Source organism: Trachypithecus francoisi, unplaced genomic scaffold (assembly GCF_009764315.1).
Source record: "Trachypithecus francoisi isolate TF-2019V2 unplaced genomic scaffold, Tfra_2.0 Lachesis_group3, whole genome shotgun sequence".
Classification (NCBI taxonomy): domain Eukaryota; kingdom Metazoa; phylum Chordata; class Mammalia; order Primates; family Cercopithecidae; genus Trachypithecus; species Trachypithecus francoisi.
The window spans coordinates 1,975,481-2,003,307 of record NW_022681468.1 but is presented as its reverse complement, the minus strand read 5'-3'; the positions used below and the strand labels follow the sequence as shown (position 1 = coordinate 2,003,307).

The window sequence follows — 27,827 nt, the reverse complement described above, 5'->3', positions numbered from 1 at the left end:
AGTCCCCTCAAATAGGTCAAAGTCCCACAAACCAGGCAGGGGTCTGCCCACATGTGGTGGTGCCCTGTGCCGGTGGTGCCCTCACTAGCCTCTTTCAAGCCTGCCTTTACGTGCACTAGCAGACGGGGGCTGGCAAGGATGGGCCGCCAAGCCTGAGCCGGACTGCCACCTCCGGGCTGTGTGACTTTGGACAGGGCGCCTCAACTCTCTGAGCTGCACTTTCACCTACAAATGAGGGGCAGACTCAGCAGCTGCCAGGCAGGGCGGTTGGATACTCACCCAGGACAGACCCTGAGAAAGGCTGATCCCTCGCCCCTGCCATCCCTCACTGACCCAGACATTGCCCCTTCCTGCCCGGGCAATATCGAGGCCCGGCCAGTGTGCCCCAAAACAGCAGCTTGGGACCCATTCTTTGCCTCTCCCTCTGGCAACCCCAGGTCAGGACTCACAGGGGCACAGGGGCACAGGGCCAGGGCAGGGCGGGCACCCTCTCTACTGTGGAGGCCCCATGCTAGGTCAGGGTCTTACTGGAGGCTGGACTCTGTGATCACCTCACCTCTCAGAGCCCCACAGTACCCTCCCTCTCCCACTCCGCCCTGAATTCCAATCCATAGGTTTTTCCGAGAGCTGCGCAGCTCCGGAATTGGCCTGGGAGAGGGGCACATTTGGGCCAGGAGGGGCAGGAAGAGCATCAAACTCTGGTCTCATCTGAAATCCCGGTCTGTCGTCTACCGGGGGCCTGGGAAACAGCCACCCCCTTCTGCTCCGGGGCCAGCGGCCTGTCCTCAGGGTCACTGCTATTTCTGCCAAAGGGGAGAGGTAATTATAGCCCGGCTGCTGCCAGCTGGCCCAGCTTTGCAATCCAGCAGAGAGAGCTGGAGACGGACGAAGGCCACAACAGACCCAGCCCCGCCGGCGGGCGGTGGCGCCTCCGACCAGAGCCCTCGGGAAGGAGGCCTGGGCAGGCCGGACCCGTTCACCTGTGTGCCCTGCAGTTCTGCCTGAGGCTCATCTCTCAAGGGCCTGGGGGGTGCTGCCAGCCGAGAGGGCTCAGGACCTCACTGGACTGTGCCCCACAGGGAGATCCTGAAGAGCCTGTTTCTGTCCCTCAGGGAGCCAGGAGGGAGCCAGGTGAGTTCCAGCCCCAGGGAGAGGGGGGCTCACTTCCCGCTTGGGTGTGAAGCTGCCAGAGCAGAGACTGCCAAGGGCAGGCGCAGGTGGGGAACTTGCCCCAGTCGGGCAGCAGGTGTGGGCAGAGACTGGGCAAGAGCACACACCGATGACCCTGAGTGACCTGGACAAGCTCCAGGGTGGCCACCCTCCCCTCTTCTCCTGGGACTGATGGTTTCCCTAAAACGGAGACAGTCCCAGGCCAGCCCTGTGTCCCCACTGAGGCCAGGCCGCCCCTGGGGGAAGCAGTGAACGTGGCCAGTTCAAACCTAGCAGCAGGGGTGTGGATCTCCGGCCACACAGAAGCCTCCAAAGGGTACCTGATATTGAGCAAAACAGCCTGGGCAGGGGGAGAAGGGGCTGCACTCTTAGGGGAATGCAGGAACTCTTAGGGGAATGCAGGGAGCCGTGTCAGGCACGAACCCAGCCAGCCTTCCGCGAAGGGCCTTCGTGGGGGGCATCCTCCGAGGGCAAGTCTACGCAGGCCCAGCCCAGCAGGAATGGGTTCGTTACTCCAGAACTGGAGACTCGTTCTCAGCATTTGGGAATCCCTGAGAACTGGCTCTTTTCTGAGCCGAGTCAGAAGGAATCCCTGTCCTGCCCTGTGAGGCCATGGCACTCCCACCTACCACTGGATGCCATTTCTTGGGCACCTACTGAGCTTTGCAGTGCCCTGGGCAGTTGGCAAACAACCCCCATTCCACATATGGGAGGGAGAGCCTGGGAGGTCCCCGCCCTGTCTGTCCAGGGCTCTCGAGGCCTAGGGTGGCCCCTGCACCCAGCAGGTGAGCAGCCATCACCCGGTGGTGCTGCCACCCTGAGCCCTAAGTGCACCACTGATGTGAGGGCCGATCTAGGCACAGAGAGAGGCCTCAGGGGGCCACCACGCAGCTCCTGCTCCTGTTCCTACCTGGTAGGGCCTGCAGGCACCTGAGCAAGCCTAGCTGGCCGTCAGCCCAGCCAGGGGCCTCCCCACAAGTTCTCCCTCTTACTTAAGTCGAGAACGCATGTTGTCTGGGGAGCTGACAGCATGGTTCCAGTGGTGAGCGTTGGGCTGGGAGCCACGGCTTTTCCCAGGAGCCCAGCTGCCCCGCCTGGCCATGCTCTGCCTCCGCCCTGCAGGGGAAAGGCCAGCAAGGCGGTATCCACGGTCCCAGTCCTCTTCCACTAGGAGAAGGCACAGCCTGCATCTGCAGCCCCAGGGCCACTGGGTTAGGCCTGTGGCCAAACTACCAAGGTGGCGGGAGACTGAGGAGGCCCAGCGCCACCTGGGGCCACCAAGCCCGTAGTGACGGCCTCCCCATGGACCGGGCTGTCCCAAGAGCAGCAAGTCGGCCAGGGCCCTCAGGGCCGCTGAGGCCACTGCTCTGTGTCACCGTAATGGAAACTTCTCAGCTGGTTGTGAGCTGCAACAGCTCTGGTTCACACCCTGCGACAGCAAGGCTCTGACTGCCAGTGGATCTCAGGGCCGGTCAGGCGGGTGAGCCACCCCAGAGGTACAGCACCAGCAGGAGCCCAGGTGGGCAGGGGCAGAGAGAGAGAAAGAGAGAGAGACAGCGTGTGTGTGTATGTATGTGTGTGTGTAAGTGGTGGGGTTGGGGGCTGCGAGTCTCCAGCTTCTCCCAGGAAGGTCTCTGGCTTCCCAGGAGCCTGGCCCCCTGTCTCCAGCCCCCAGGTGGGTTGCCCTGGGGGAGGCTGCACCTGCAACAGGGAGGCAGGAAGCCCAGCCTCGGCCTGCATTCGCTCAGGCCCCAGGACCCTCTGCCCTTGGAAGGCGGTGAGGCTGCCGTGTGAATGGGCGCAGTGCCAGGGGAGGGGTGAGCCGAGAGTGTGGGGCCGCATGCTCAGAGCCGAGGAAGGGCCCTCCCCGTGTGGGGTGGGTGGAGTGTCAGGATTTCTCACGAGCCAGCTGCTGCATGGGGGACCCTGCCCACCCCGAGGAACCCTCAGGGAGGACAGAGAAACATCAGGAGGTGGGCTGTGGGTGAAAGGGCGGGCGGCGTGGGGCAGGCAGAGACAGCAGCCTGGGAGGAGGCGGGAAGCCGGTGGGCGGCGTCCTGGAGGACGGGGCAGGAGCAGGAGGGAGCAGCAGTGGCTGGGCCCCAGAGCCTGGTGTTTTACAAGCCACTGAACCAGGCGAGAACCACTGGCCAGCCCTCATGCCCCACTGCAGGCTGATCTCGAGGCGGGGGGAACTCAGTGCTGCCAGGGCCGCTGGGCTCCGTCAGTGCCCTCATGTCTCTCAACAGCTTCAAGATGAGGTGGGGTCTTTGGGGTACTGGGCTAGGCCCCCAAAGACTGTTGGAGGGTCACAGCCCAGACCAAGGTCCTGAGCCTCGGCCCTCACGGCCCCACCTCCCACCAGCAGCACGGCGGGTCACGCCCACAACTCCAGGCCCTGACTCCAGCCTCTGTCCCAACCCAAGCTGTGAAACCTGGCAGGCTGTTCTCCCTCTCTGGGCCTCAGTTTCCCCTCCCCCAGGGAGCTTGGTGCCCTCTCTCAGTAGAGGAGCTGGTAGGAACCCCCCAGCCCCCCAGCACCAAGGGAGGCACCATGGGGGTCCTGTGCCCAGAGTGGGGGTAGAGTCCCCTCGGGTGGACACACCCTCCCCAGCAGTGGGCCTAGCAGGACACTTGCAGGTCCAGGCCCTGAAGCTATTTTCCGCCCTTTATCTCCCATCTGTCACGAGGCCTCCAGTTACACACTGTCCCTGCCAGAGGCCCCAGGCCTCCCCGCCCCCACCTGCCGAGCGTGCCAGAGCCGCTCCTCCCCTGCTTCCAGTGGGGAAAACGAGGCCCAGGGAGGTCACACCACTTACCCAAGGTCACAGAGCCAAAGAAGAACAGAGCCCCGGACTTGAGCCAGGCCTCCCTTCCAGAAGGGGAAGCATGAAGCCCAGTTAGGGAGGGGATGACAGGGCTCAGGGAGGCTGCCTGGGAGCAGAGCGTGGCCCAGGGGAAGGTGCATCTCTGGAGAGGGCCCCAGGGCTCCCGGAGGGGAGGTGTCATCCCATAGGAGGTCCTGACTGTCCAGACACGGCCAGAGCTACTTGAGCTCTGTTCCTGGGCACATCCCCTCCCCAAGTGATGCCAACGTGGCTGATGGCACAGAGCACAGGCATGGTGCGGACTCAAGTCTGTGCATTTCACAGCTGAGCAGACCAAGGCCCAGGCAGATTAGGAGACTTGCCTAAGGTCACACGTGGTCACACAAGGTGCTCCGGAGCCCGCACCCCAAGAGGGGGAGGTGCTGTCCCATAGGAAGTCCTGATTGTCCACACTCGGGCAGAGCTCTGTTCCCCAGAAGGCGAAGTCACATCCTCTCCAAGTTATGCTGCTCAGTGACAGATGGTTAATGCCACAGCCAGGCACCCTCACAAACACATTGCCCACACATGCACATTCACATACTCACACTCTACACAAACACACACACATTCACCCACACATATGCAGATATGCTCACACACATGCACATGGGCACATGCATGGACACCCACACATGCACTCACACACACATGCACATTCACATGCATGCACACAAATATAAATGCACACACACACACAGACACCCCACACGTGCACACTTACACCCTCTGACACACGTGCTCACTCTCACACTTGCACACTCATACATGTGCACATTCACACATGCATATGCACTCCATTGCATGCAAACACACTTGCACACTCAGGGACATACACACACGTGCACACTCACTCACACACACGTGCACACTCACTCACACACGTGCACACTCACTCACACACACGTGCACACACACTCACACACATGTGCACACTCACTCACACACACATGCACACTCACTCACACACGTGCACACTCACTCACACACACGTGCACACACACTCACACACGTGCACACTCACTCACACACACGTGCACACTCACTCACACACACGTGCACACTCACTCACACACATGTGCACACACACATTGTTGTCCCACCATCCCTTGGACAGACCTCAGGCCGGGGAGGGCTGAATAGCGAGAGTTGCTGGCAGAAGCTGGAGGAGACTTCATCCAGCCCTGCATCCCAGCATGACTCCGTTGGCCCAAGCCTCTCCAGGCCTGTTTCCTCATGAGGGGTGAACCTCGCTGGGCCCCCTGGAAGGCTGCTGCAGGGCCATCTGGCGAGGGGGCTGTGGCCCCGGGCACACCAGCCAGCCCCAGGCTGTGCAGTCCCAGGAGATGGCCCCGGATACACAAGCCTCCTTCCGCCAGGCAGTGGAGAGCCCAGGCTCTGGGTCCAAGAGGTCACTAGGGGGCTCTGCTCCACCCCCAACCCCACCCCTGGGCTTTAGCAGAGTTTCTGTCCCACCCAGGGTGGAAACTGAGTCAAGGGCATCCAGAGAGCCCTTCCAGCCCCAGCCCTGCTATGGACAGGCGGTCAAGGTTGCCCTTGGGGCATGCCAGGCAGCATCCCCAAGACACCAGGACAGGCCTGGCACTCTGCGGCTTCCCTGACCCTGGGGATCATGCAGAGCCCACATTCCAGGTGACCTGGCCCCAGGGGACGGAGCCCCAGCCCGGCTGGGCCTGCGAGCACAACCTCTCCCATGGAGGCTCTCTGAGAGCAGGTCCTGAAGATAAGCCGCCCCCTCCCTGCCACCCCCCTGGATGGCCGGCTCCTGCCACAACCCTATTTGCAATAAAAACCTGATCTTGTGATAGCAGAAAATTGCTCTCTTTTGAAATAATTGAACCCATGCAGACAGCATCCTCCCAGACATCATTAAATGGGCACTCTGCTTGTCTGCAGTATTTATGCCTGCTCGGGGATGCGGTCATGGCCACCCTGTTGTCTCCTGTAGAGGATGGCACACAGCTGCTGGAGTCACTGCGGTCTCCACCCAAACCAGCTCCTCCCACAGGCCTGCCCTGCACCTCTGAGGCACCCACTCCTTTGGGGGACCCTTGGAGGAGTTGTCCTTGAGGACCATGTTGGCCCCTCACTCTCGCCCTCCCCCTTCTCAGCCCTTGGGGGCAGGGTCCTTGGAGGACCAACGGGAGCCAGGGAAGCACCTCAGGAAATGCAAACACCTGCGCTGTGAGGGGCGGGGCGGCAGTGCCCTCCAAGGACCCCAGAGCAGAGGAGAACCTGGGATGGGGTGAAGGGCAGCAGGAGGCCCCCACACTGCCCCCTATCCAGCTGGGAGCAGGGCCGGGAGGACCTGGCCTGGCATCAGCTCCCAGGGAAGCCCCAGCCCCCTCTGGCCTCAGTTTCCCCACCTGCAGCGAGAGAGGCAGGCTCATCCCTCCCAGAGCCCTTGAAAGACAGACGCGCGGTGCCAGCTCACCTGCACGGATGCCCGGTGGGCTCTGCACCCTCTGTAGGGAGGAGAAGTGCCCAAAAGTCAAGAACCCCGCCAAGGCTGTGAGAGCAAATCCACGCTTGGGGCTCCACCGGTGAGGAAGAAGGAGGAGAGCAAAGCCTCCGCCGCGAAAGGCACAGGGGCGGAGCAAGGAGGCGCCATTCACAGCCAGGAAGCAACCAGCTCAACAGAGGAGGGGGCAGAGAGACAGAGACAGAAGTAGAGAGATAGAGACAGAATCAGAGAGAGGCAGGGAGACAAAGAGATGGAGACAGAGAGATAGAGACACATAATGTGGGGGAGGGCAGAGAGAGACACAGAGAGAATGAGCCGTGCTGAGGGGTGGGCCCCCAGGAGCCCAGGGGCATCCCACCAGCACCAGCCCAAACAGGTGGGCATGACCATCTGGGAAGCCTTTCTGTGGGCCCAGCCTCAGAGCCCTGACAATCCCCAGTCCCCAGCCCCAGGGCTTCCCACTGCCAAAAGGAGACAAAGCAAAGATGTTTGTTACAGCCTTATCCATGACCTCCAATCATTGCAAATGACAATACTAAAATGCAGACTTCCTGAATACCCAGTCATCGAGGGCGACTTTCAATGATGGGACCTCGGCCCAGTGGAATATTATGCAGCCATTAAAGATGACAATTATGAAGACTGTGGCAGCAAAGGAAATTGCTTGGGATGGCATTTCTGAACAAGCAGGCAGCAGGATTTATCTGCGCTGGAGACACCACAGAGGGAAAGGGTTGTCTACTCGTCAGCGTGGCCGGCCGCAGGCGCGGGCAGCCAGCCTGGCTTCCGGGGAAGAATTTTCTGCTTTTACTTTCATTCCTCTGAGTGCCACTTGTGCAGTAAATAATAAATAACGTTTTTGCTTATCTTAGGGCCATGTTCCAGTAAATGAGGACTGCAACAGGAGCCTTGAGCCCTGACTCCCGGCCAGAGACACGACATCAGACCAGAAAGAATGAGGAGGACACGTGGGTCCCACGGGCGTGCAGGGCAGAGAGGGTAAGGCGGGCCACTGGGACGCAGGTTCTGCAAGCTGGCCTTCCACTGGGGGCTGGAGGGGTCAGGGAGCAGACAAAGGAGGAAAGGCCATCCTCCACCCCAGGAATCAAGGGGTGATGGGAGGAGGGCAGGGGGATCACTGAGGGCTGGAGGGAGCAGGCGGGGACAATGGGTGCCTTAAAGGGTTTGGTCTGGCAGATGGGGTTGGAGGCCCCCAGGTGGGGCACACCGCTTGGCAGAGGAAGTGGGAGTCATGGAGGGCTGTGGAAGAGGCAGCCCGGGGAGGAGGGTGTTGGAGGAAAGAAGAGGGTGGAGAGAGGAGGACAGGTCAAGACTGTCACCAAGGGTCAGTGTTAGGGTTAGGGGCCCAGACCTCAGACTCTGAGGCTCCATCCAGCCTCTGAGGCACTGCCAGGCTGGGACAGGCCACAGGCACAGCAGGAGCTGGGCCAGACTCAGCATGGACAGACCTCACGCCCTCGAGGGGCAGCCCCACCAGATGCCAAGCAGCTGGCTGTGTGCAGCGAGCAATGCCCCAGCCAGGAACAACCTCAGAGCTGGCCGGGCTCCCAGGGCGCCTCAGTCCCAGTTGTCACCGTGTCACAGACAAGGATGCTGAGGTTCACAGCAGCCTGAAACTCCTGCTCCATCTTCCAAACTCAGGCTGGGCCCGTAAACGTGAGCAGACCTGCACAGAAGGGCCCAGGTAGGCGAACAGGCAGGAGCTGCCCCTGCCTGCAGCACGGGAGGCTCGGCCCCAGGGAAAAGGAGGCCGAGGCCACCAACCAGCCCTCCTCACAGCCCTGGCCCGGCCCCTGCCCCATGGAGCTTGCAAACACTGGCCTCTTAGCCAGAGCCCCTCTGCCAATGCAGCCCCCTCGCCCTGTGCACATGTCCCGGGGACCCTGAATCCGAACCTGAATCCGAGACAGCGGGCAGAGGAAGAGGCTCAGTGGGGCCTTGCGTGAAGAGACGGGGGCAGGAGGGGTTCCTGTCTTGCCTGGGCCCCTGAGGCTGAGTCTGGCTGCCCGGCAGTGCCTGTGCAGGAGCTGCCCCTCACCCCACAGGAAGTGACAGGCCCAGCATCGCACACCAGCTGGGACAGGGCACAGGTTCCAGGACGGTGCTGCTGGGCCCCACACGGCTCAGACCTAGGTCCCCGTCGGCCTCCTGCCGGGGACTCACCGGTCTGCTTTTTGCCCCTGTCCCAGGAGGACAACAAGAAGTGCCCCCCCTCCATCCTGAAAAGGAGCCGGCCGGAGCATCACCGCCCAGGGGCCGAGCCCCAGAGGACCGCGAGGCGCGTGCGGTTCCGAGAACCCCCAGCGGTGACCGTCCACTGTAAGAGGGCACCCACAGCAAGCGTCTGGGAGAGGATGGGGTCGGGCAGAGGGAGGCGGGGACTCCGGCCACACCCACCCAGCTCTGGCAGGGCCCAGGACACAGGGGGCCATGGCCGCCTGTCTTCAGTGGCAGAACCCCTGGGCCCGTGGGGTCACCCGGACACACAGTCCTGGTCTGTCAAACGGCAACTGGAGGAAAACATGGCGGCGGCTTCTCGAATCATGACTGTCCTCTTGAGGAAGCGTCAGGACGTGGCTGGGCCTGGGTCTCTGACCCATGAATAGTGTCAGGGGTCCCTCGGGGGTGCAGGGTGAGGCGAGAGGGCGGCAACACCCGATGGACTGAGGCAAGTACCTCCCAGCCGACTCTCTGTTCTCCTTCCCAGACATTGCTGACAGGAACACCACGGCCACTGTCAGGGGTGAGTTCCGAGCCCACATCCCTGTACCCCACTGCCCCCTCCTTTGGTGCACCCACCCTCACTCCCTCCCCAAGGGAGGTGTCACAGGGCCAGGGCCTCTGAGGAGTCCCCAGTGGGGGGGCTCTTGTTGCAAGGAGGCCCCATGAGGCTAGGGAGGGGCCATGGGCAGGGATAGGGCGGAATCTCCCCATCCCTTCCCCACCAGCCCCAGTCCTCCAGGGAAGGGTGGGGCTGGCTGGCGCTGACCCTGCCTGCCCTCTGGCCGCAGTGCCCGGCAGGCCCAGGCCACACAGCGGCTCCCTGCTCCTGCGGCTGTGCGTGTGCGTCCTTCTCGTGCTGGCCCTGGGCCTGTACTGCGGCCGGGCCAAGCCCGTGGCAACGGCACTGGAGGACCTGCGGGCCCGGCTCCTCAGCCTTGTCCTGCACCTGCAGCACGCGGCCCTCACCTGCTGGCACGGCCTCCTGCGGCTCTGATGGGCAGGACGGGCAGGGCTTCCCGGAGAGCTCAAGCACTCCAGGGGCTCTGAGACAGCCTGAGCCCTGGCCCTGCTGCTTGGTGAATCATGAGGGCCAAGAAGGGCTGCTGCCTGGGGGCCGACTGGGAAAAGTGGGACCCCATGGCGTGAGACTGGACATGGGGGGCACAGCGGGCGGCCCTGCCACACTAGTCAGCACAGCCCTCCTGTCTCCTGTGTTGGGTCCATGTGAGATTTTATTAGAAAGAGGATTCGACTGCTAACAGTTGGGGCTCCCTAGGCTCACCCAAAGACCCCTCCCTTGTCCCAGCAGGAACTCCTGCTGCTGCTAGGGCCCGGCCCAGCCATTGCCGTGTGCACCCGCTTGAGGAGCGGGGCACGCTGCCTGTGTTCGAGGGGCTGCTCGGAGGAGGCAAACCCAGCCTTTTGCAATTAGGGCCTGTGGAGAACCCAGACCTCGAAACCCCACAGGAAGGGTTTGGTTGTCAAGGTGGGTCCCTCTGATGTGAGGTGCCATCCTCTGAGCCCAGGTCTGACCCCCTACTCAGTCCCATGAGTCTGGAGAGGCCCCAGGGGAGGACCCCTCATCGGGGGCAGCTTCAGGTGTAGAAGCCGAGGGGACAGCAAGGGGCCCAGACACCCCCGGCCTTCAGAACAGCCATCTGTGCCCAGCTCTGCAGGCCAGGGGCACCCAGCTGAGCCCAGGGCCAGCCAGTGCCACCCACCAGCTGGGGCCTGTAGGTCCCGGAGACCGTCTGTGGTTGTGGCTTTGTCACCAGATTGCAGAGCTGAAGGGAGCCCTGTGGGTGACAAGCACTAGGGGCCCCTCCAGACCCTACATGAGTGAGGGGAGGGCCGAACAAAGCAGGGAGGCCCACGGTTAGGGACCAGGCAGAACTGCCCGGGAGAGACACAGGGACAATCAGACCAGTGTCCTCGAGGCTAGCCTGAGAGGGAAGGGCACGGCTGACGACCTGTCTGGTGGTTCCTCTCTGTCCCACCACTTAACTGGGAGACACTGCTCTATTAAAACACACGGTGGCTTCCTTCAGTCTTGGTGTTTTTATAGAAACAAGAGAAACCAGAACCGACTTGCTAAGGAATCGGCCTCAGTGGCCAGAGTGGATGTCCTGGGCCCCTGGAACCTCGCCGTCTCCTGCAGGCCTGGGAGTGGATGGGTCCACTCGGGCGGGGGGTTAACCAAGCCCCCAGGTCTTGAGGGATGCCCGGCTGGCTCCCTTCACTCTGCAGTCAGGGTGTGTCCCCACAACTCCAGGTGCCAGGGAACAGGCGCAGTGGCCTCCAGGGTCGCTTCCAGCTTTGGAATCCAGGGAGCCCAGAGTTGTGGTTAGAGGTAACAAAAAGGGCTGTTTCCAGAAGGGACCATGGTGGGGGCTCCCCCGGGAACCCTCCAGCATCATGCTCTCCCCACAGCCCCCATAGCCCCACCTACCCGGCCCAGCCCATCCCACCCCACCCCAGGGAGGCGGATGGGCAGGCTCCTGCCCCATATTCTGGATGCAGAAGCAGCGGCTACCAGAGGCTGGGTCTCAGGGCAGTCATAGACCCAGGCTCAGCCCTCTCTCTGTGTGCTTGGGCCACCCCTCCAGCCCTGGTTCTGACGGGGGACGCCGCCTAGGCCGATCTCCCCCAGCTGCAGCTCCCTGTCCACTGCAAAGGCAACACAAGGACATGCCTGGCTTTGCGGGGTCCTACGCTACGATCTCAGGTGCTCAACAAATATTGCTCAAAGATGGGCACCACACCCCCAAGAAATCCTTTAAAATTGATCCTCCCACCTGGGGAAGCAGCACAGGAAGCAGTGAGACTTGAAGCCAGTAGAACATGTACAGAGAGGAAGGCAGAACCTTGGGAAGGCCATCTTCTAATTCCTAAAAGCTTCGGACACGAAAGGCCCAAAGCCCGAGGCCACTGCGTGTGACCCACAAATTCCACACGGTTAAAACCTCGAGCCAGGCCAGCCGACGGCGGAGAGGGCAGAGAGAAACGCACACACTCCTCATGCCTGCTGGAGACTCAGGTGCTTTTGTTTTTATTCTGATTCTGAGGGGTAGACACATGTAAGCCTAAGGATCTTTACTTTCAGTTTAGCCAGAGTGGAATTAGAACAGATATCCATTATCAGACAGCCAGGAGAGAAGCGAGGGCATCTCAGAAGCAACTTGGCGAACCCGCCTCAGGAACTCCGGGTCATGCCTGTGCTTCCCACCTTCCTTCCTGGGGAGAGGCCCAGCCCCCTGGAGAACCCACAACCAGGGCGCCCAGCCCCTGCCGAGCACACTTCAGGCCCAGCTGCCCCTTCCCAGGGTGATGTGTCTGGGCTCCGGGGACAGCCCAGTCCGGGGTGGGTCTGTGTCTGCATGCAGCCAAGGATATCCGTCACCCTGGCCATGTTCCAGCTCCTGGGATCCAGCAGTGCAGCCCCAAGGACAGACCCAACTGGAGCCAACTCTCAGGTTCCAGAAGCCACCCCTGCCTCCTGCCCCTCCTTCTGGGGCCCTAGATGGCTGTGGCCTGGGTCAGGGCTGGGCAGAGGGTGAGGCAGGAGCCACCCCACCTTCTGCTGGGGACACAGAGAAGGAGCTCTCGGGGCTGGAAAGAGCCCCCTGTTCAGTGGGTCGGGGCTGGCAGGGGAGACAGAGAAGCCCATCAGCTTAGGCGGCCTCGGATTCTGTCCCAACCCCTTCCCTCAAGGACCTGGCTGCCAGCTGGAAACTCAGCTGGGCCCCAAGACCACAGCCCCCTTCAGTTTCCAGAGCCTCGATCCCCCGGCCTTGACACCCCCAATGGGAACCTGCCTTCACCACAGTGTGACTGGTCACCTGCCAGCCTCACTCGCGGGACCCACGGTGATGCCCCCACCGGGACCCTCCATGTGGACCCAGGCACGTGGCCTCCAGGAGGCTGGTGCCCAGCACCCAGAGACACCAGCCAGCTGCTGATGGTGGATGGGGTGGGTCACCAACACAGGGAGCTAGGGGCTCGAGTCTCCCTGGGAGGGTGGGCGCAGCAGCAGGGAGCACTCGGCAGCACTCAAGCCAAGAAACAGACAGCCGCTCATCGCGCCCCCGGTGAGAAGTCCCCCGCCCCTGAAACGAGTCCTCTAGAGGTGGACCCTGGGTTCTCCTGAGGGGTAGGGTCCACAGCCAAGCAGCCCCCTACCCTGGGGTCCCAGGTTCACATCCCAGTCCCTCCACTTGCCTCTGTGGGGCCTCAGCACACAGACTCTGCAGAATGAGAAGGCAGCTCCCTCCTCTCTCAGGTGGATGCTGGACGTGGGAGTCCATCAGAGGGGCAGAGGGGCTGTCCACACAGCACCCATGGCTCCCATCACACACACAATGCTCACATACATATGCACATGCACGGGCATGCACACGCTCACATGCAACACATGCACATTCACATGCAGTTCCTCACGCACATGCCACACACTGTGCAGACACACCTGCCCAGGCACCCAGGCACTCACCTACATTCCTCCCCACATGCCCTACATGCACACTCATGCCACAGGTACAGTCACACCCTCACATGCACTCACTCACAGCCTCCCATGCACACTCACAATCAAGCCTTCACATGCACGACAGTCACACCCTCTCACATGCAGTCACACCCTCACATACTCACAGTCACACCCTCACATGCAGTCACACCCTCACATGCACACTCAGTCACACCCTAACATGCAGTCACACCCTCACATACACTAACAGTCACACCCTCACACACACAACAGTCACACCGACATATACACGTCACACCCACACATGCACAAGTCACACCCTCACATGCAGTCACACCCTCACATACACTCAGTCATACCCACACATGCAGTCACACCTTAACATGCACACTCATGCACACTCACATCCTCCCATGCACACTCAGTCACATCTTCCCATGTACAGTCACACCTACACTGTCACACCCACACATGCAGTCACACGCGCACATGCACACTCACAGTCACATCCTCTCATGCACTCACATATACAATCACACCCTCCCATGCACAAGGCACTCACAGAATCACGTCCTCCCATACACACCCACACACAGGCCCCTGCCATGGCTCCTGGCCCAATCCTCTCTGTGGTAAGTGTGCCCCCCAAATCCCCAACCAGATGATGCCCCTGACTCTGTGGAGCCCAGATTACCACCTCCCTGCCCCTCAGCCAAGCACAGACAGGACCCACACACAGTGAGGCGAACTCACAGGCCTCAGAAGCCTCCCTGAGCCCGGCCGCGGGGTCTCCCAAGCCTATGGCACCCACCCAGGAGGGGGATTCAGCCGGGGAGGGGCCAACCCGGGGTCAGAGGCTGGAAGGTGCCGTGAGCTCCTCCCCACACATAGCCTCTGCCTGGATGGCAGAATTCATGCAGAATTCGTTCAGGGCTGAGTGACGTCTGGCCACCCCTGGGCCAGCTGGCATGGAGACAGCATCTGGCCAGGGTTGGGGGAGACCAGCTGGACGCCCTCCACCCAGGCTGGCCAGTCAGGTCCTACTGGGACAGCCATGGGGCCCTGTGCGAGGCCTGGAGGTGCCCCCCCACCCCCCGCCCCACACCCATAGTCTCTCTGCACCATCCTCATTAGGGAGCCAGCACCCACCCAGTCCACTGCTAGGCTCACAAGTGGGCAGTGGGGTGCTCTCCTCCCTACGCTCGAGGGGACACATGCAGGGCTGCACGTGGCCAGGGCCCAGGCAGAGCCCCCAGCTGCTTCCCCAGGCAGGCCCATGCCCCCAAGCGCAGCCGGGAGGTCAGGGGCCAGCTCCCCTGCCCGCGCCGAGCCTAAATGACGGCGCTCTTCTCCTCGTGGAAGGAGGTGCGTGGGGACGGCCGGGCCAGCAGCAGCTCCTTCTCGTGGATCAGGCTGTCCAGCAGGTCCTCCTGACGGTAGTTGTGGTACACCTTCAGGAAGGCCAGTGTGGTGATGGCCAGCCAGGCCAGCCATGAGGCCCAGAGGCCAAACTGCACAGAGGGCAGGGCAGGGTCAGAGGCCGTTGGGGGTCTGCTGTCAGCGCACCCCCCTCCCACCAGCTCCCAGGCTCTGCTCTGCAGGGAAAGGAGGGGACTCAGAGGAAGGAGGAGGCTGAGGACATGGGGCAGGGCCGGATCCTGAAGACCCTGCCCAAGATCAAGCTTCTGAGTCCTTTCCTGCAGCCAGCATCGTTTTCCAGCACCTGCGCCCCTCCCAGAACCCACTCTGGAGCAAAAGCCCTGGGCACTCAGACCCACCCCAACTCCAGGCCAGCCAGAGGCCCTGGGGAGGGGCAGTGGCCAGTGGCGAGCGCTTTCTCCTCCAGCAGCTCGGGCCTGTAGGCTCTAAGGAGGGCGGGTAAAAGCGGAGGCTCCTTCAACCACCAGAATAAATTGACCTTTAGCCGCTGTTTCCAAACAGTTGAAGGAGAAACAATTTAATCAGAACCAGGCCTGAGCCACATTAAGCTGATTCTCATTTGAGCGTGTTTGTCATCAGACTGCACTCACACCTTAATCCAATTGGCACAAATTAGGCCTGAGGCCTCTTCCACTCACTAAATTTGCACGGAAGTGTCTTTGACAGATCCAGTTCATCTCGGCAAAGAACACTCAGACTCACCCACGGCCAGCACCCTTGGAGGGTTCCGGCCAGGAGAAGCGTCCTCAGGCCACGGCCAGCACCCTTGGAGGGTTCCGGCCAGGAGAAGCGTCCTCAGGCCACGGCCAGCACCCTTGGAGGGTTCCTGGCCAGGAGAAGCGTCCTCAGCCAGCCACAGCCAGCAAGAGCCTTCAGAGGCCAGTCTGGGGTCCGGAATTGGATCTGAAGCTGGCGGGCCCTGATCAGTGCTGGCAGAAGCCAGGTGTCTGGTCTCAGCCACCCCCACCCAGCACCCCTCCTCTGCGTCATCTCTGGGGCACACCTGCAGACTTCAAGGAGCAAACTCAATTCCAGGGTTCCCCCTCCGGCCCTCACAGACCACTGATGTGTCCCCACAGGTCTGCATTTCAGCAAATAGGGTCCCTCAGAGTGGGGGCCACCATGGTCCCCCACCAAGTCTCCTAGGGGGTGGGGGACGCAGCTTATACAAGGGTAGGGTGGCAAATCTTCTGAATTCCCAAGTGGGATCCCCTGCATCCTTCCTCAGACTCCGTGTCAGCGTTCCCCTGGCTAGGGGACGTCCCTTGGACTCCGTGTCAGCGTCTCCCTGGCTAGGGGACGTCCTTGGACTCCATGTCAGCATCCCTCTGGCTAGGGGATGTCCTTGGACTAAGTGTCAGCGTCTCCCTGGCTAGGGAATGTCCTTGGACTCCGTGTCAGCGTCCCCCTGGCTAGGGGACGTCCTTGGACTAAGTGTCAGCATCCCCCTGGCTAGGGGATGTCCTTGGACTCCGTGTCAGCGTCCCCCTGGCTAGGGGACGTCCTTGGACTCCGTGTCAGCATCCCTCTGGCTAGGGGACGTCCCTAAGCCTCCAGCACTGACCTGAACAGGCTCACCTCACGCTAGCACCAAAGTCCAAGGCCCTTGTCCCTGCACTGGACCCCCAGGATCTGATGCCTGGTTTCGTTTCTGACACCACCTCCTCCAACACTTCTCACTCCAGACTCCAGGGCCTTGCCACTTCCTGATTCTAACCCACTGTGGCCATCTCCTCCCCAAACCCACCTACAAAAGCCCAGCCCTCCCCCACCTGCAGGAAGCCTTCCCGAGTGCTCCCACTGCCTGGTCCCGTTGCTAACCACCTTATCTACACAGGAGCCTGCCTCCTCCTCTGGATGGGGGAGAGCCCAGCGAGTGTCCAGCAGTAAATGCCCCCCTCCCGGCATTCCCAGCATTGCAAGCCTCCCTTCCTGCCCAGAGCCCCTACCTGGGCAATTGCAAACTGATCGTAGAAGGCGGAGTTGTCCACACCCAGCTCCAAGTCGATGTCCTGAAGCTCTTCACAGCTAAAACAGCAGGACGTAGGGTGGAAGGTGACCACCAGGACAGCCAGTGCAGGACATGGCTGAGCCGCTGGCCAGAGAGGCACGAACTTTGCCCTACAATGGTTGGGGGCAGCAGGGAGTCTCCGAGGACACCACAGGGGATTGGCCTCGAGGCCTCCTCCGTGGAGCAGAACAGCCTTCGGGAAAGGAAACCTCCAGACCCCTCCCCATCCTGGTCCCGGACAGCCAGAAGATGCCAGCCCGACCCCTGCTCTCCCGGACCCTCTAACCCCATCCCCCACACTCTGAGGGTCATGGGGTCTCAGAGGCCAGGCCCCTCCCCATCCTGGCCCTGGACGGCTGGAAGACACCAGCTCAGCCTCTGCTCTCCCGGACCCTCTGCCCCTATGCTCCAAACGCTGAGGGTCCCAGGGTCTCAGAGGCAGGAGATACAGGGCTGCCTCAGCCACACAGAGATGGAGGTGGCGTCCCCACCAACGCTGCCCAGAGGCTCTGCCCCCTTAACGGAGGCATCTGTGGAGGCAGTGGGCGTCAGAGGGCCCAGGAGTGATCCAGGCCTGGGCTCCCGGTGTCCTGCACCCCCAACATAAAACATAGAGCCAGGACACATTGACAGGAGTAGGGTGCCAGAGACAGGGAGCCCAGCAGCCCCCGCACTCCCTGGAGGGGCTGAAGGGCTGGAAACGGTGTCCGTGAGGCCAAGGGAACTTTGCCTGTGTACCAGGGGTTGCCCACGCTCTCGGGAAACGGGTGGCCAGAGCCAGCGGGCGGAGCTGGGACAGTGCAGGGTGGGGCACAGGGCAAAGCTCAGCACAGGAGGCCCTGCAGGGCCACACGCCCAGGTGCTCACGCTTTCCTCTGGTTTGTGCCCCAGGTACCCCAGAGTGGAGGCACGGAACAGACAGGCAGGGAGCCCCTGGGCTCTGCTGCCATCTATTGCAGACGCTGGGGTTTCAGGTCTCGGTTTGCTTAAAGGAAGAACGTGGAAACTCTGGAGGGTTCCTGTCTTCCAGGGTTTTGGCCTGGGGCACTGGATGGTGCCCCTCAGGGCTGGGCATCCCACTGTTGGGGGCAGGCAGTCACCGTGCTCCACTCTGCCCCACAAGCCAAATGATGCCCCTGCTAAGATCCCAGAGGGACCACCATGGCTCAAAGGCCTTCATCCCCAACCCGCCTGGGAGCTGGCCCTCACCCTACCAGAAGCTTTCTCTGCTCCTGTTCTTCACCATCCCCGTCCCCTCCACCATCTTCCAAATCCCACACCCTGGGGACCAAAGCCCTGAGCCTAATGCTCTCCCTGGGCTCTCGCATGCAGCCAGCACAGGACAGAAGCCCAAGGGTCTCCAGCTGTGTGGTCACATCCAGCTTCCCAGGACCTGGGGCCATGCTGCATGGGATCTGTCACGCAAGCCCTGGTGGCAAGGACGGGGCAGCCGGAGTCTCTGACCACCTGGAGCCACCCCCAGCCGTATTCAGCCCTAGGGATGATCGCTCGTGTGTGACGTGTGATGCTCCCGGCTCCTAAAGCGGGAAGGTATCAGTGTTGTGGCGCAGGTCTCAGGAAAGGGGCTGTCCAGGTATACAGAGGCAGGGGCACAGCGGGCACAGAGGCAGGGGCACAGCGGGTACAGAGGCAGGGGCACAGCGGGTACAGAGGCAGGGGCACAGCAGGTACAGAGGCAGGGGCACAGCGGGACCAGAGGCAGGGGCACAGCGGGTACAGAGGCAGGGGCACAGCGGGACCAGAGGCAGGGGCACAGCGGGTACAGAGGCAGGGGCACAGCGGGTACAGAGGCAGGGGCACAGCGGGTACAGAGGCAGGGGCACAGCGGGACCAGAGGCAGGGGCACAGCGGGACCAGGGACTGCAGACTCCGGATGGGCTTCATGACGGAAGATCCCCCAGAGCAGGGCAGGGTGTCAAGGGATTCTCAGGGGAGGTGGCCGAGGCGGAGGCCGAGGCAGGTGGGGCAGGCGCACCTGTGGGCTACAGTGCCCTTCTCGGTGACGGTGTCACACCACATGGTGAAGCCCACACTCACGATGGTGCTGGCAATGAAGACCAGGAAGACCACGAAGGCGCTGACCAGGAGGTTCAGGAAGGCGGAGAAGAAGGAGCTGCAGCCAGAGACAGGAGGGGCAGGCTCACTGGACGCCACCTCCCGGGAGACCCCCACCAAGCTGCAGCCAGAGACAGGAGGGGCAGGCTCACTGGACACCACCACCCAGGAGACCCCCACCCCCAGGCTACAGCCAGAAACAGGAGGCCACCTCCCGGGCGACCCCCACCAGCAGCACCCCCAGACCCTCAGGATTCCTGGGTTGGGCCCTGTGGGGCCTCGAGGGGTTGCTCCCCGTTCCTGCAGTCCCTTGGGCAACTCCACGTGCCCGCCCTGGGCTGCAGGTCACACCTTCCTAAAGACTCAGGACCTGGAACCCTGGTCCCCATCATTTCATAAAAGAGGTTGCACGCAGGGTGGAAATGAATGACACCCTCCCGAAGCCACCCACCCACAGTCACCAGCAGCTCTGGCCCAGGTGCTTATGTCCTCCCAGATCCTTATGGTACAGTCCGCTGGGGGGTTAGAAAGTGGGGTCTTTGGGAGGAGAGGAGGTCATGAGGGTGAAGCCTCACGAATGAAATGAGCGCCCTCCTAGAAGAAACCCCGCCGAGCTCCCAGCAGATAAGGACACAGCAAGAGGAACGGGCCCTCAGCAGGCATCGGACCTGGATCACAGCCTGGATCCCAGACCTCCAGGCTCCAGAAGTGTGAGCAGTAAATGCCTGTTGTTTACAAGCCCCCAGCCTGTGGTGCTGGAGCATCCATTCACCCGCAGGCCATCAGCGCGTGGCCTGGACCCCTGGCAGGACTTGCCTGATGGGCTGACTCTGGTTTATCCATTTAAACTTAAAAGGCCGGGCTGTGATTGGGCCCATCTGACCAGGGCCAGAGCATGGGGAGCACAGGAGGTGGGGTCATGAGGAAGGAGCTCGCTTAGGGCTGGGCCACACTGCCCCGGTCTGAGGCCTCTGCCAGGGCGCACACGGCCATGGCTTTCAGAGGAGGCTCATGTTTCCTCTTCTGAGGATACTGGGCATGTGGTCGGGACACCCACCCCACCCGGGCCTCCTGCCTGGCATGCAAACGTCCACCATCTCTGAATTGCTCCAACAAGACTCAAAGTCCTTCGAATGGGCCTGGCGTGGGCTCAGCCTGGAATGCACACGGAGGCTCGTGGGGTAGGGACAGGGACTGTCCCTCCAGTGGGAGCCCCGAGGGGGACTTCCTCCCAGACAGACATCAGCATGAGCAGCATGGCTGAGCAGGGGCTGCTCCCGCCTCTCACCTACGAGCAGGCTGGATGTTTGCCTGCGTGCTGTCAGCACGCTGGATCTAAGGTAGGTGACCCACGACACAGCTTCACAGTGATCATTGGATAAACAAGGTCTCCCTGGAATCTCAGCCAAGAAAACATCAACGCCACCATCATCCGAAGCCGGCAGCTGCTGATGAGGCAACGTGAGGCCAGCGCGCTGCCTGTTCATTCATTCATTCATTCAGCAGGCACTTTCTGAGTACCCGCTTGCCCTGTGCTGGGCACAGAGGGCAGAGTGATATGAAAGACGAAGTCCTGGCCCCGGGAGGTGCCCCAGCCAACATGCTGAGGATAAACCCAGGCCACAGCACCCAACTCAGAGCAGGTGGCACCAGGCTACTTTGTAACCCCTGGTGCCTCCAAAGAACCCGTCCACTGGCTCCAGCCCAGCCCCAGCCACACTGTTTTGGTGATCGCTGGGCTGACAGCAGAACCACCCCCCAGGAACGGGAGGGCTTGAGCCACCCCAAGGGGTCCCAGACAAGGGGAGAGGACACAGGTACACTCTTAAAGCCATGAGCTGTGATCCCAACAACCACACCAAAGAGGGCAGGACCAGCAGGACTCATACACCTATGCATGGGGGGTGATCGAGCCTCTGCCCAGGCCTCACGGTCGAAGATGGCTGGAGGGTGGGTACCGTGTGCCAGTAGACAAGCCACAACCCCCATCGCAGCGCCACATCCAAAGCTCTCTGACGACAGAAAGAGCAGTGGCAAAAGTTTGCCAGGATGGGTGCGGGGTCATTCTCCGTCCCTCTCTGGCCCAGTGTGCTGTGAGTCTCAGAGCTGTCGTACATGGGACTGGCTCCATCAGCCCAGTCCAAGCCTGAATCACCATGTACCAGTGTCTCCCACCTGCTCTTCGCAGTGTGTCTCCTTCTCCATTCTCTGTCTGGAGGCTGAAAGGTGCGGACCATGGCAATGACCCCGTGCCCTCTGGCTTCCGGCTGGGTTTAGGCAATGGGGTGGGAGGGTGGGGAAGCAAGGTGGGAATTTGCTACCAGGTCCCTCCACTGAAAGTCACTGCTGCTCTCCAGGTGACCCGCCCGTCCAGTTCCCATTAGCCAGGAATGGGGACAGCACCACCTCCACTGACTGCAGGAACCCCACAACTTCATCTCTTGTCAACCAGCCCTCCTTCAATTACCCTTCCTCGGGTGAGCCATCTGCTGCTGCTGGGACCCTGAGAACACAGTTCTGAACCCCAAAATCCATCTGGCCTGGGGGTGAAAATGAGGGGCCAGGGGCCTATAGTCATAGAGCGGGGCACAGTAAGCCCACTCCACCTCTGCAGCCTTGGACCAGCTGCTCCACCGCAGCCAAGGAGGAGGTGGTGGTGAGGCATGGCCAGGGTCAGCTCCACAGCCAGAGGCAAGGAGCCGCTGGATGGTGCTGGAGTGGGGGCAGAGGACAGTCCCTAGCCAGGCTCCCGCAGGGCACATCCGCCCCTCCACCCGCCAGACAGCCCTCCTGCAATCCTCCCAGGGACCTGGTCCGGCAGGGGCACCCTCTGGCACCTGGCATTCCTAGACTTCCCTGACAGGCCATCCCAGAGACCTCCCTGGAGGGCCAGGCTGACCACAGTGCAGACAGTGAGGTCGGGCTAGGGCCTGTTACCCAGTGCCACATCCCAATCCCCCTCGGGAGGGCGGGGCAGCACCCTCCACATCTATAGTATACCGAATTCTAGACAGGCACGTGCACGGCCTAAGCTTCCCTGAGTGGCCGGGCTCCCTAAGGACAAGGTCTCCCTGAAAGACCCCAGTGCCTGCAAATATCTGGCCCAGCGCACCTGAGATACGGCAGAGGCTCTGGGCCCAGGCGACCCACTGTCCCCTTCCCACTGCTGAGCACGGGCCACAACACAAACTCCAACAGACAGAAAAGCCAATTATCTGGAGACTTCAGACATCCAGCCACATCCCTATGAAATGGGCCCGATTTTGGAGTCTTCTCCCATGACCAGATGGAGGAGTTCCCCACGAGATAGGGAAGGGACGCCAGGCTGAGGCCGCTGCCGGCTGACAGCCTCGGTCTGCTCCTCTCATTCCTTTCTGCTCGGTTTCCAGGGATCCTGCCCGGGCTCTCCAGGTTGTTGAAGAATTGGATGTGTCCAGAGCCTCCTCAGATCCAGCTCCCCAGAGGTCACAGGGCCACCCAGCCCCTCCCTCACCAAGGCCAGGCCAGGACAGTGGTCAGGAACAGGAGCCCAGCACACACAGAGTTAACCCTCTCTCTTCACTGCCGCTCAGGGTGCGCTGCCAGGATGTGCCATCTCCATGGTGACCACTGTCCTGGAAAGTCCAGCAATGTGAAGGCTCAGCCAGGCAGGCAGATGAGTGCCCCTCTGGCCTGCCAACCACAAACTGCTGCCAGCCCACGTCCTCAATGCTCCCTCTCAGCACAGCCGCCCCAGGCCCATGGCTGCCTCAGCAAACCCTTCTGCCCCGAAATGGCAAGTCCCCCTGAAGCACAGGTGCCACTCCATCCATCCATTCATTCAATCAGCAGCCAATAAGGCAGCATCAAGATGACACCACTCTGCAAAAAGCTACCCCCCAGACTCTAATTTCCACACTTCTGGGCACGAGCTCTCAGGGCCTGGACTCTGCACGAAAGACACCCCCGTAGGAAGAAGCTGGCACCTGAGACATGGCCTCTGCTCCACAAGCTCTGGACCTGCCGTGTGACCCTCAAACAGACCTCAAACAGGCCCTGCGCTCCCACTGGCGGGAGGGCAGCTGAGTGGCCCCTGAAGGTGGAGTCCACTTGAGAGGATTAGAGCGTGTGCCGTCCTAACCAGGCCCAGCCCTCTAGCGGCCAGAGTCTGATGGGGTCAGCGGGCTCCTCCATGGGCTGGATGTCCAGTGGCCGTTGATGGCCCTGAGAGCCTTTTTCCACCACAGGAGCTCCCTATAAAGGCCTGTCTCAGCCCCTTGACTGGTCCTGAGTCCCCTTTACCGACCTGGACTTGCTCGCCTAGTCTATGTAGCTGGAGCAACAACTGAGTTGGAATTGGCCGCTCTGTCACTGGGCCCTGCAGACCCAATCTTCCCAGCGGTCCAGAATTTCCTGACATGGCAAGTCTGAAGGGTGGACCTGTTGGCCAGACAACTGAGTCTGCACAGGTATCAGGACCAGGTGAGTGACCACAAGGCAGCAGGCCTCAGGACCCAGGCATCTTTCTGTCAGTCATTCAACAAACTTTATCTGGTGACTCCTATGCACCATCCCCTGTGCTCAGCCCTAAGGACACAGAGATGAATAAGGTGCATGCCTGCCTTGGTTTCACCCAGCCGTAGGTCCCCTAGGGTTGGAACCTATGGCCTGAGATGGCTCTTGAGAGCGTTAACCTACGCCTACAACCAGAACTCAATGGAGGGCTGACACTTTGGACAGATGTCATCGCACAAGCCGTCTGCCAATGGACTGTGCGGTGCATGAGGTGGGGGACAGGAGGCCACATGATCACATGACCTGAGCCACTAATTCCTGATGGCCAAGAAGGACACGGGCACCACATGTCCCTAGAAAAGAGCCAGCTGGGCAGAGGTCAGTGGTGGGAGGATTAGTGAACCCCTGAACTGAAGCAAAGGGGCTGAACCTGAAACGCTCCACCACAGGTCCCCTCCCTGAGAGCAGGAGTTGCCCGGGCCTGACCTCCAGTGGTGTCAAGGCCATGGTGAGCCTCCACAACGTAGACCCCCTCAACAACCCTAACCCTCACCCTAACCCCCACAGGCCCTGAGCACACCAGGTCATCCAAGGCTTCCTAAATCCCATATGGGCCGGTCAGCAGGGCTGCGGCAGAGGCCGCACAGTCGGCCTGCATCCCAGTCGGCTCCACCCCGTGGGAGGATGGAATGCCACAAAGAGTGCTGGGAAGGCCTGAAGACTCCCCAGGAACCTGTCTTCTGCCTTTGGAAGGAGATGGTGCCGGCAGTTTGCCAGGGCTGACAGACACCTTCCGTGAGACAGCGAGAGGCAGAGCTGCTGTTATGGCATCCCTGGGTCTGCTGCCCAGTGTGTGCGAAATAGACCACGCCCTGTGCGACCTGGACCTGGACTCCCGTCTTGCAAGCTCTGGGGCTCTTTTCTCCCCTCTGCCTGTCCCCCGCCTCTGGTGGAACCCCCTAGGAAATCTCATCACTCCGACCACATGGCCAGGTCCTATCTAGAGGACCACCCGGTCTCAGCCCCAGTTGGACCACAGGCACCCTGATGGACACCCAGGAGCCAGGGAAGATGTGCATGAGCAATGCACCAACTGTGGTCCCACCTGGCCTGCTGCTTCACTCTCAGCTTCCGAGACTAAAGGGCCTCAAGCCTTGGGAAGCTGACCCTACTCGCTGGCTGTCCCACTCCCTCTTCACGCCATGTCTCATTCAGGGAGACTTCCACCTGCCTGCCCTGCACACACAGCACACACTGGGTAACTCTCGGGTCTGGCAACATGGGTGCAGATGATGTCTCAAGCCTCTTCTTGGGACACCAGCCCTGGAGTGGGCTGAAGGGAGGAGGATGGCTGCAGATGGACAGGACACCACCCTGAGCCTGGCCTGACCCCACCTTGAGCAGGGCTGCAGTCACACAATTTGGGTCCATGGCCCCACAGTACCTGGGTCCTCCCAGGCTGACAGCCAGCTTGCTACTGACCGCCACCCAGAACCTTAGTGTCGTGGGTTGAATGGTGTCCCCCAAAAGTTATGCCCAAGTCCCACCCCTGGTACCCGTGATTGTGACTTTATTTGGAAATAGCATCTTTGCAGGTGTAATTAAGCTCTGGATTCAGGATAAGATCTCCCTGAGTTTAGAGTGGGCCCTGAATCCAGTGACTGGTGTCCCTGTAAAAAGAGGGAGGACAGAGAAGCAGAGAGAAGATGCCCTGTGCGGACAGAGGCAGCGGGTGGTGGGACAAGTGGGTTTAAGTCCAGTTGGTGGAACTGTGCTGCAGCAGCCCCAGGGCGCTCCCACCCACAGGCGCTGGAATTCTCACCCCTCCTCCAGATTTTACAGCCCCACTCGGCATAGCCCTGGCTCCCTCCCTTCTCCCTGGAGCCCCTCTTCTTCCCCTCTCTGGCCCCTCTCTCAGCCAAAACCAAGTGGTGGGCTCACAGGGGGTGGGCAACAGGAGGGCCTCCCTACTCCTGCCACCCGCACCCCTCTGAGTCCTTCTCATCTCCCACGCGCCGGCAGGGAGTGAAAACCTACAACAAAGGATGGGGGTGGGGGCAGAGTTTGGGAGGGGCCTGGGTTTCATGAGTGCTCTCCCAGAACCTCTGCAGGATCTAGGGCTGCTCCTGGGCACAGCAGGCCTCCGCCAGGGGAGTGGGAGGGCCCACAGAGGGCAGCCACATAAGGGGTGGGTGGGCGCACAGAGGGGGTGGGTGGGCGCACAGAGGGGGTGGGTGGGTGCACAGAGGGGGCGGGTGGGAGCACAGAGGTGACGGGTGGACGCACAGGGGGTGGGTGGACGCACAGGGGGTGGGTGGGCACACGGGGGGGGGCGGGTGGGAGCGCAGAGGGGGCGGGTGGGCGCACAGAGGGAGTGGGAGGGTTCACAGAGAGCACCTGCAGAGGGAGTGGGTGAGCCCGCAAAGGGCCCCTACAGAGGCAGTGGGTGGGCCCCCAGAGGGCCCCCAGGGCACCACTGGCTAAGGGTGCCACTGCACCCCAGGTGAACCAGGTTGTATAGGCTCCAGTATCCAGTATCCGGCCGGAGCAGGAAAGAGAAAGAGGAAAATGGAGGCCAGGATGAGGAAGGCGCTGAGCCCACAAGGCACAGCCCTCGCCCTGCCGTCTCTCTCCATGAACCAAGGCCTGAGCTCGAGGTGTGCCTGGGTGGCTCCCCTCCAGACAGCGGTCTGCCGTCCCTTCCCTGGGGCGATGGTGCCGGGTGGGGCTCCCCAGTACGTCTTGTCACTGGGACCTGGAGAGCCCAGCGCAAGCCCTAGACCCGGCTGGGAGCTGTCGCCGGTCCTGGCGAGTGTGGCCCGGCTAAGCCCGCCCAGGAATGTCCAGGCCTGCTCGGTGATGACGGTGCAACATCTGCAACCCAAGTGGGCAGATGTCCGGAAGCGGGAGGTGATGCGCACTTGGGGAAGGGAGGCACTGGCCTTGTATGCAGGACCAGTGGTCGTCATGGTCCCTAGATGTGTGTGTAGACAAAGGGCGGTCTGCTTGGAGGGGGTGAGGGCCGATTGTTGACATTTGCGGGCCTAGAAGCTACCGGAGAGACGGAGGGACTCGCGCGCCTCCCTGGGGAGGCGGGTCTGGGGGCGCTGTGGGCATGGAAGGGGCGCCGCGCCGGGAGCGGCCCCCACTTACCCCTCGTGTCCCTTGCAGAGGAAGAAGAGCGTGCGCCAGGCGTGCGCGGCGGCCAGCAGCAGAGACAGGAGGCTGGCGAGCAGGCTGAAGCGGCAGGCGGCCGGTGGGCCCCACTCCTGCACCGTGAAGCGCTCGCGCTCCTGCACCGTGAGGTTGGCGCTCAGCCACATGCCCTCGGTGAAGAGCAGGCAGCGGCCGCGGAAGTCGTGGCCGTTCTCGGACAGCGGGACCACCACCACGAAGCTGAACAGGAAGGCCAAGAAGTAGCAGGCGCACTGCGCGAAAAGGAAATTGTTGAGCGCCATGGCCGGCCCGGGCGAGAGCGGCGGCTGGGAGGCCGCGGGAGGCTGCGCCGGGCGGGGAGCCCGCGGGAGGCTGCGCAGTGGCGGCGCCGGCGGGTCCCGCAGGCCCCTCCCGGGACGCGTGCGCATCGGCCGAGCGCAGGAAGCGCCTGCGGTCAGCACCGCGGACAGCTCCTGGTGCGCGCGGGCTAGGAGCGCGGGGTCCAGAGGCTGGTCCCGGCCAAGCCGGAGAAGGGCGGCCTGCGGGAGATGCAGGAATTTTATCAGGTCGGCCTGGGGAGACCGACCCTGTGCCTCTAAAGACTGCGGGAGCCACCTGTACGGACCTCACACAGGCCGACTCTGGATTCCCAGTTCCTCATCAGCTCGAAAGAAAGGAGGCCAGGAGAGAGAGGGCGGGGATGTTGGAGGACACCCCCAAGGTGCCCATAGTGAGGTGTAGGAGTGCGGTTTGCAGTCCAGGCTGAAGTAATTCCTTTGTGGGGGTCCTGGAATGCAACGTATGGGGGGAGGGGCCAGATCGTGGAGGAGTCGGGGTCCGTGGGACTGGGACAGAGGTCATCCTCGAAGAGAAGGGGAGGGTGAGGCCGGGTGTGGGCAGGAGGGGGTGGGCCGTGAGCTTCTGCAGCGCCAGCCCTCCGCGGGGACGTGTGTTACACTGCCTGACACGGTCAGGACCCTGGAGCTGCATTTGTAAGATAAATAATGGGTGCCCCGAGCGCCATGAAGACATCTTTGCTGAGACGGAAACCGCTGATGCATTAATTAATAGAATTAATGTTTTTTCTAGTTGCCTTTAAAACTAAGTCACCTTTAGTCCAATTTCCCGAGTGAGGAAGCCCTAACATTGCTCCTCCTGGTTTAAAGTTACATCAGCATTTTTGCTGCAAGCACTAAAAAATCTTTTTGTTTTATTGACTAAGTAGTATATGCTCATTTCTTAAGTCAAGTAATAGAAATATGTATACAATAAAATAGAAAGCCTTCTCCTCATCCCCTCCCCTACCCCATCACACTACCAGGGGTGACCACTTTAATAGCCTGGCATCTATTTTTCTAGACATTTTGCTAAGCACATAAGCACACACACACACACACA

At 61.5% G+C, this 27,827-nt stretch overlaps 2 protein-coding genes and 1 pseudogene across 6 annotated transcripts; 1 reads left to right on the top strand and 2 right to left on the bottom strand.

The window, feature by feature from the left end:
- Positions 1 to 717: 717 nt before the first annotated feature.
- Positions 718 to 10,813, top strand: CUNH14orf180 (chromosome unknown C14orf180 homolog). 3 transcript variants are annotated; one of them, XM_033191098.1, is made up of 5 exons: positions 718 to 1,131; positions 7,395 to 7,521; positions 8,733 to 8,862; positions 9,251 to 9,286; positions 9,555 to 10,813. In XM_033191098.1, the coding sequence occupies exons 2-5, from the start codon at positions 7,411 to 7,413 to the stop codon at positions 9,758 to 9,760; spliced, it is 483 nt and encodes a 160-aa protein (XP_033046989.1). In that variant the 5' UTR covers positions 718 to 1,131; positions 7,395 to 7,410; the 3' UTR covers positions 9,761 to 10,813. The 3 variants fall into 3 exon arrangements, with proteins under 3 accessions (XP_033046989.1, XP_033046990.1, XP_033046991.1); XM_033191099.1 differs by lacking the exon at positions 718 to 1,131 and adding an exon at positions 2,209 to 2,689; XM_033191100.1 differs by lacking the exon at positions 718 to 1,131 and adding an exon at positions 2,530 to 2,666.
- Positions 10,814 to 11,787: 974 nt separating this feature from the next.
- Positions 11,788 to 13,180, bottom strand: LOC117071296 (annotated as a pseudogene). The gene has a single exon (XR_004432232.1). The product of XR_004432232.1 is annotated as an uncharacterized LOC117071296 (transcript).
- Positions 11,788 to 27,109, bottom strand: TMEM179 (transmembrane protein 179). 2 transcript variants are annotated; one of them, XM_033191095.1, is made up of 4 exons: positions 26,427 to 27,109; positions 18,700 to 18,837; positions 16,642 to 16,720; positions 11,788 to 14,763 (listed from the first exon to the last, which is right to left on the bottom strand). In XM_033191095.1, the coding sequence occupies exons 1-4, from the start codon at positions 26,855 to 26,857 to the stop codon at positions 14,584 to 14,586; spliced, it is 828 nt and encodes a 275-aa protein (XP_033046986.1). In that variant the 5' UTR covers positions 26,858 to 27,109; the 3' UTR covers positions 11,788 to 14,583. The 2 variants fall into 2 exon arrangements, with proteins under 2 accessions (XP_033046986.1, XP_033046987.1); XM_033191096.1 differs by lacking the exon at positions 18,700 to 18,837.
- Between the last annotated feature and the right edge of the window lie 718 nt (positions 27,110 to 27,827).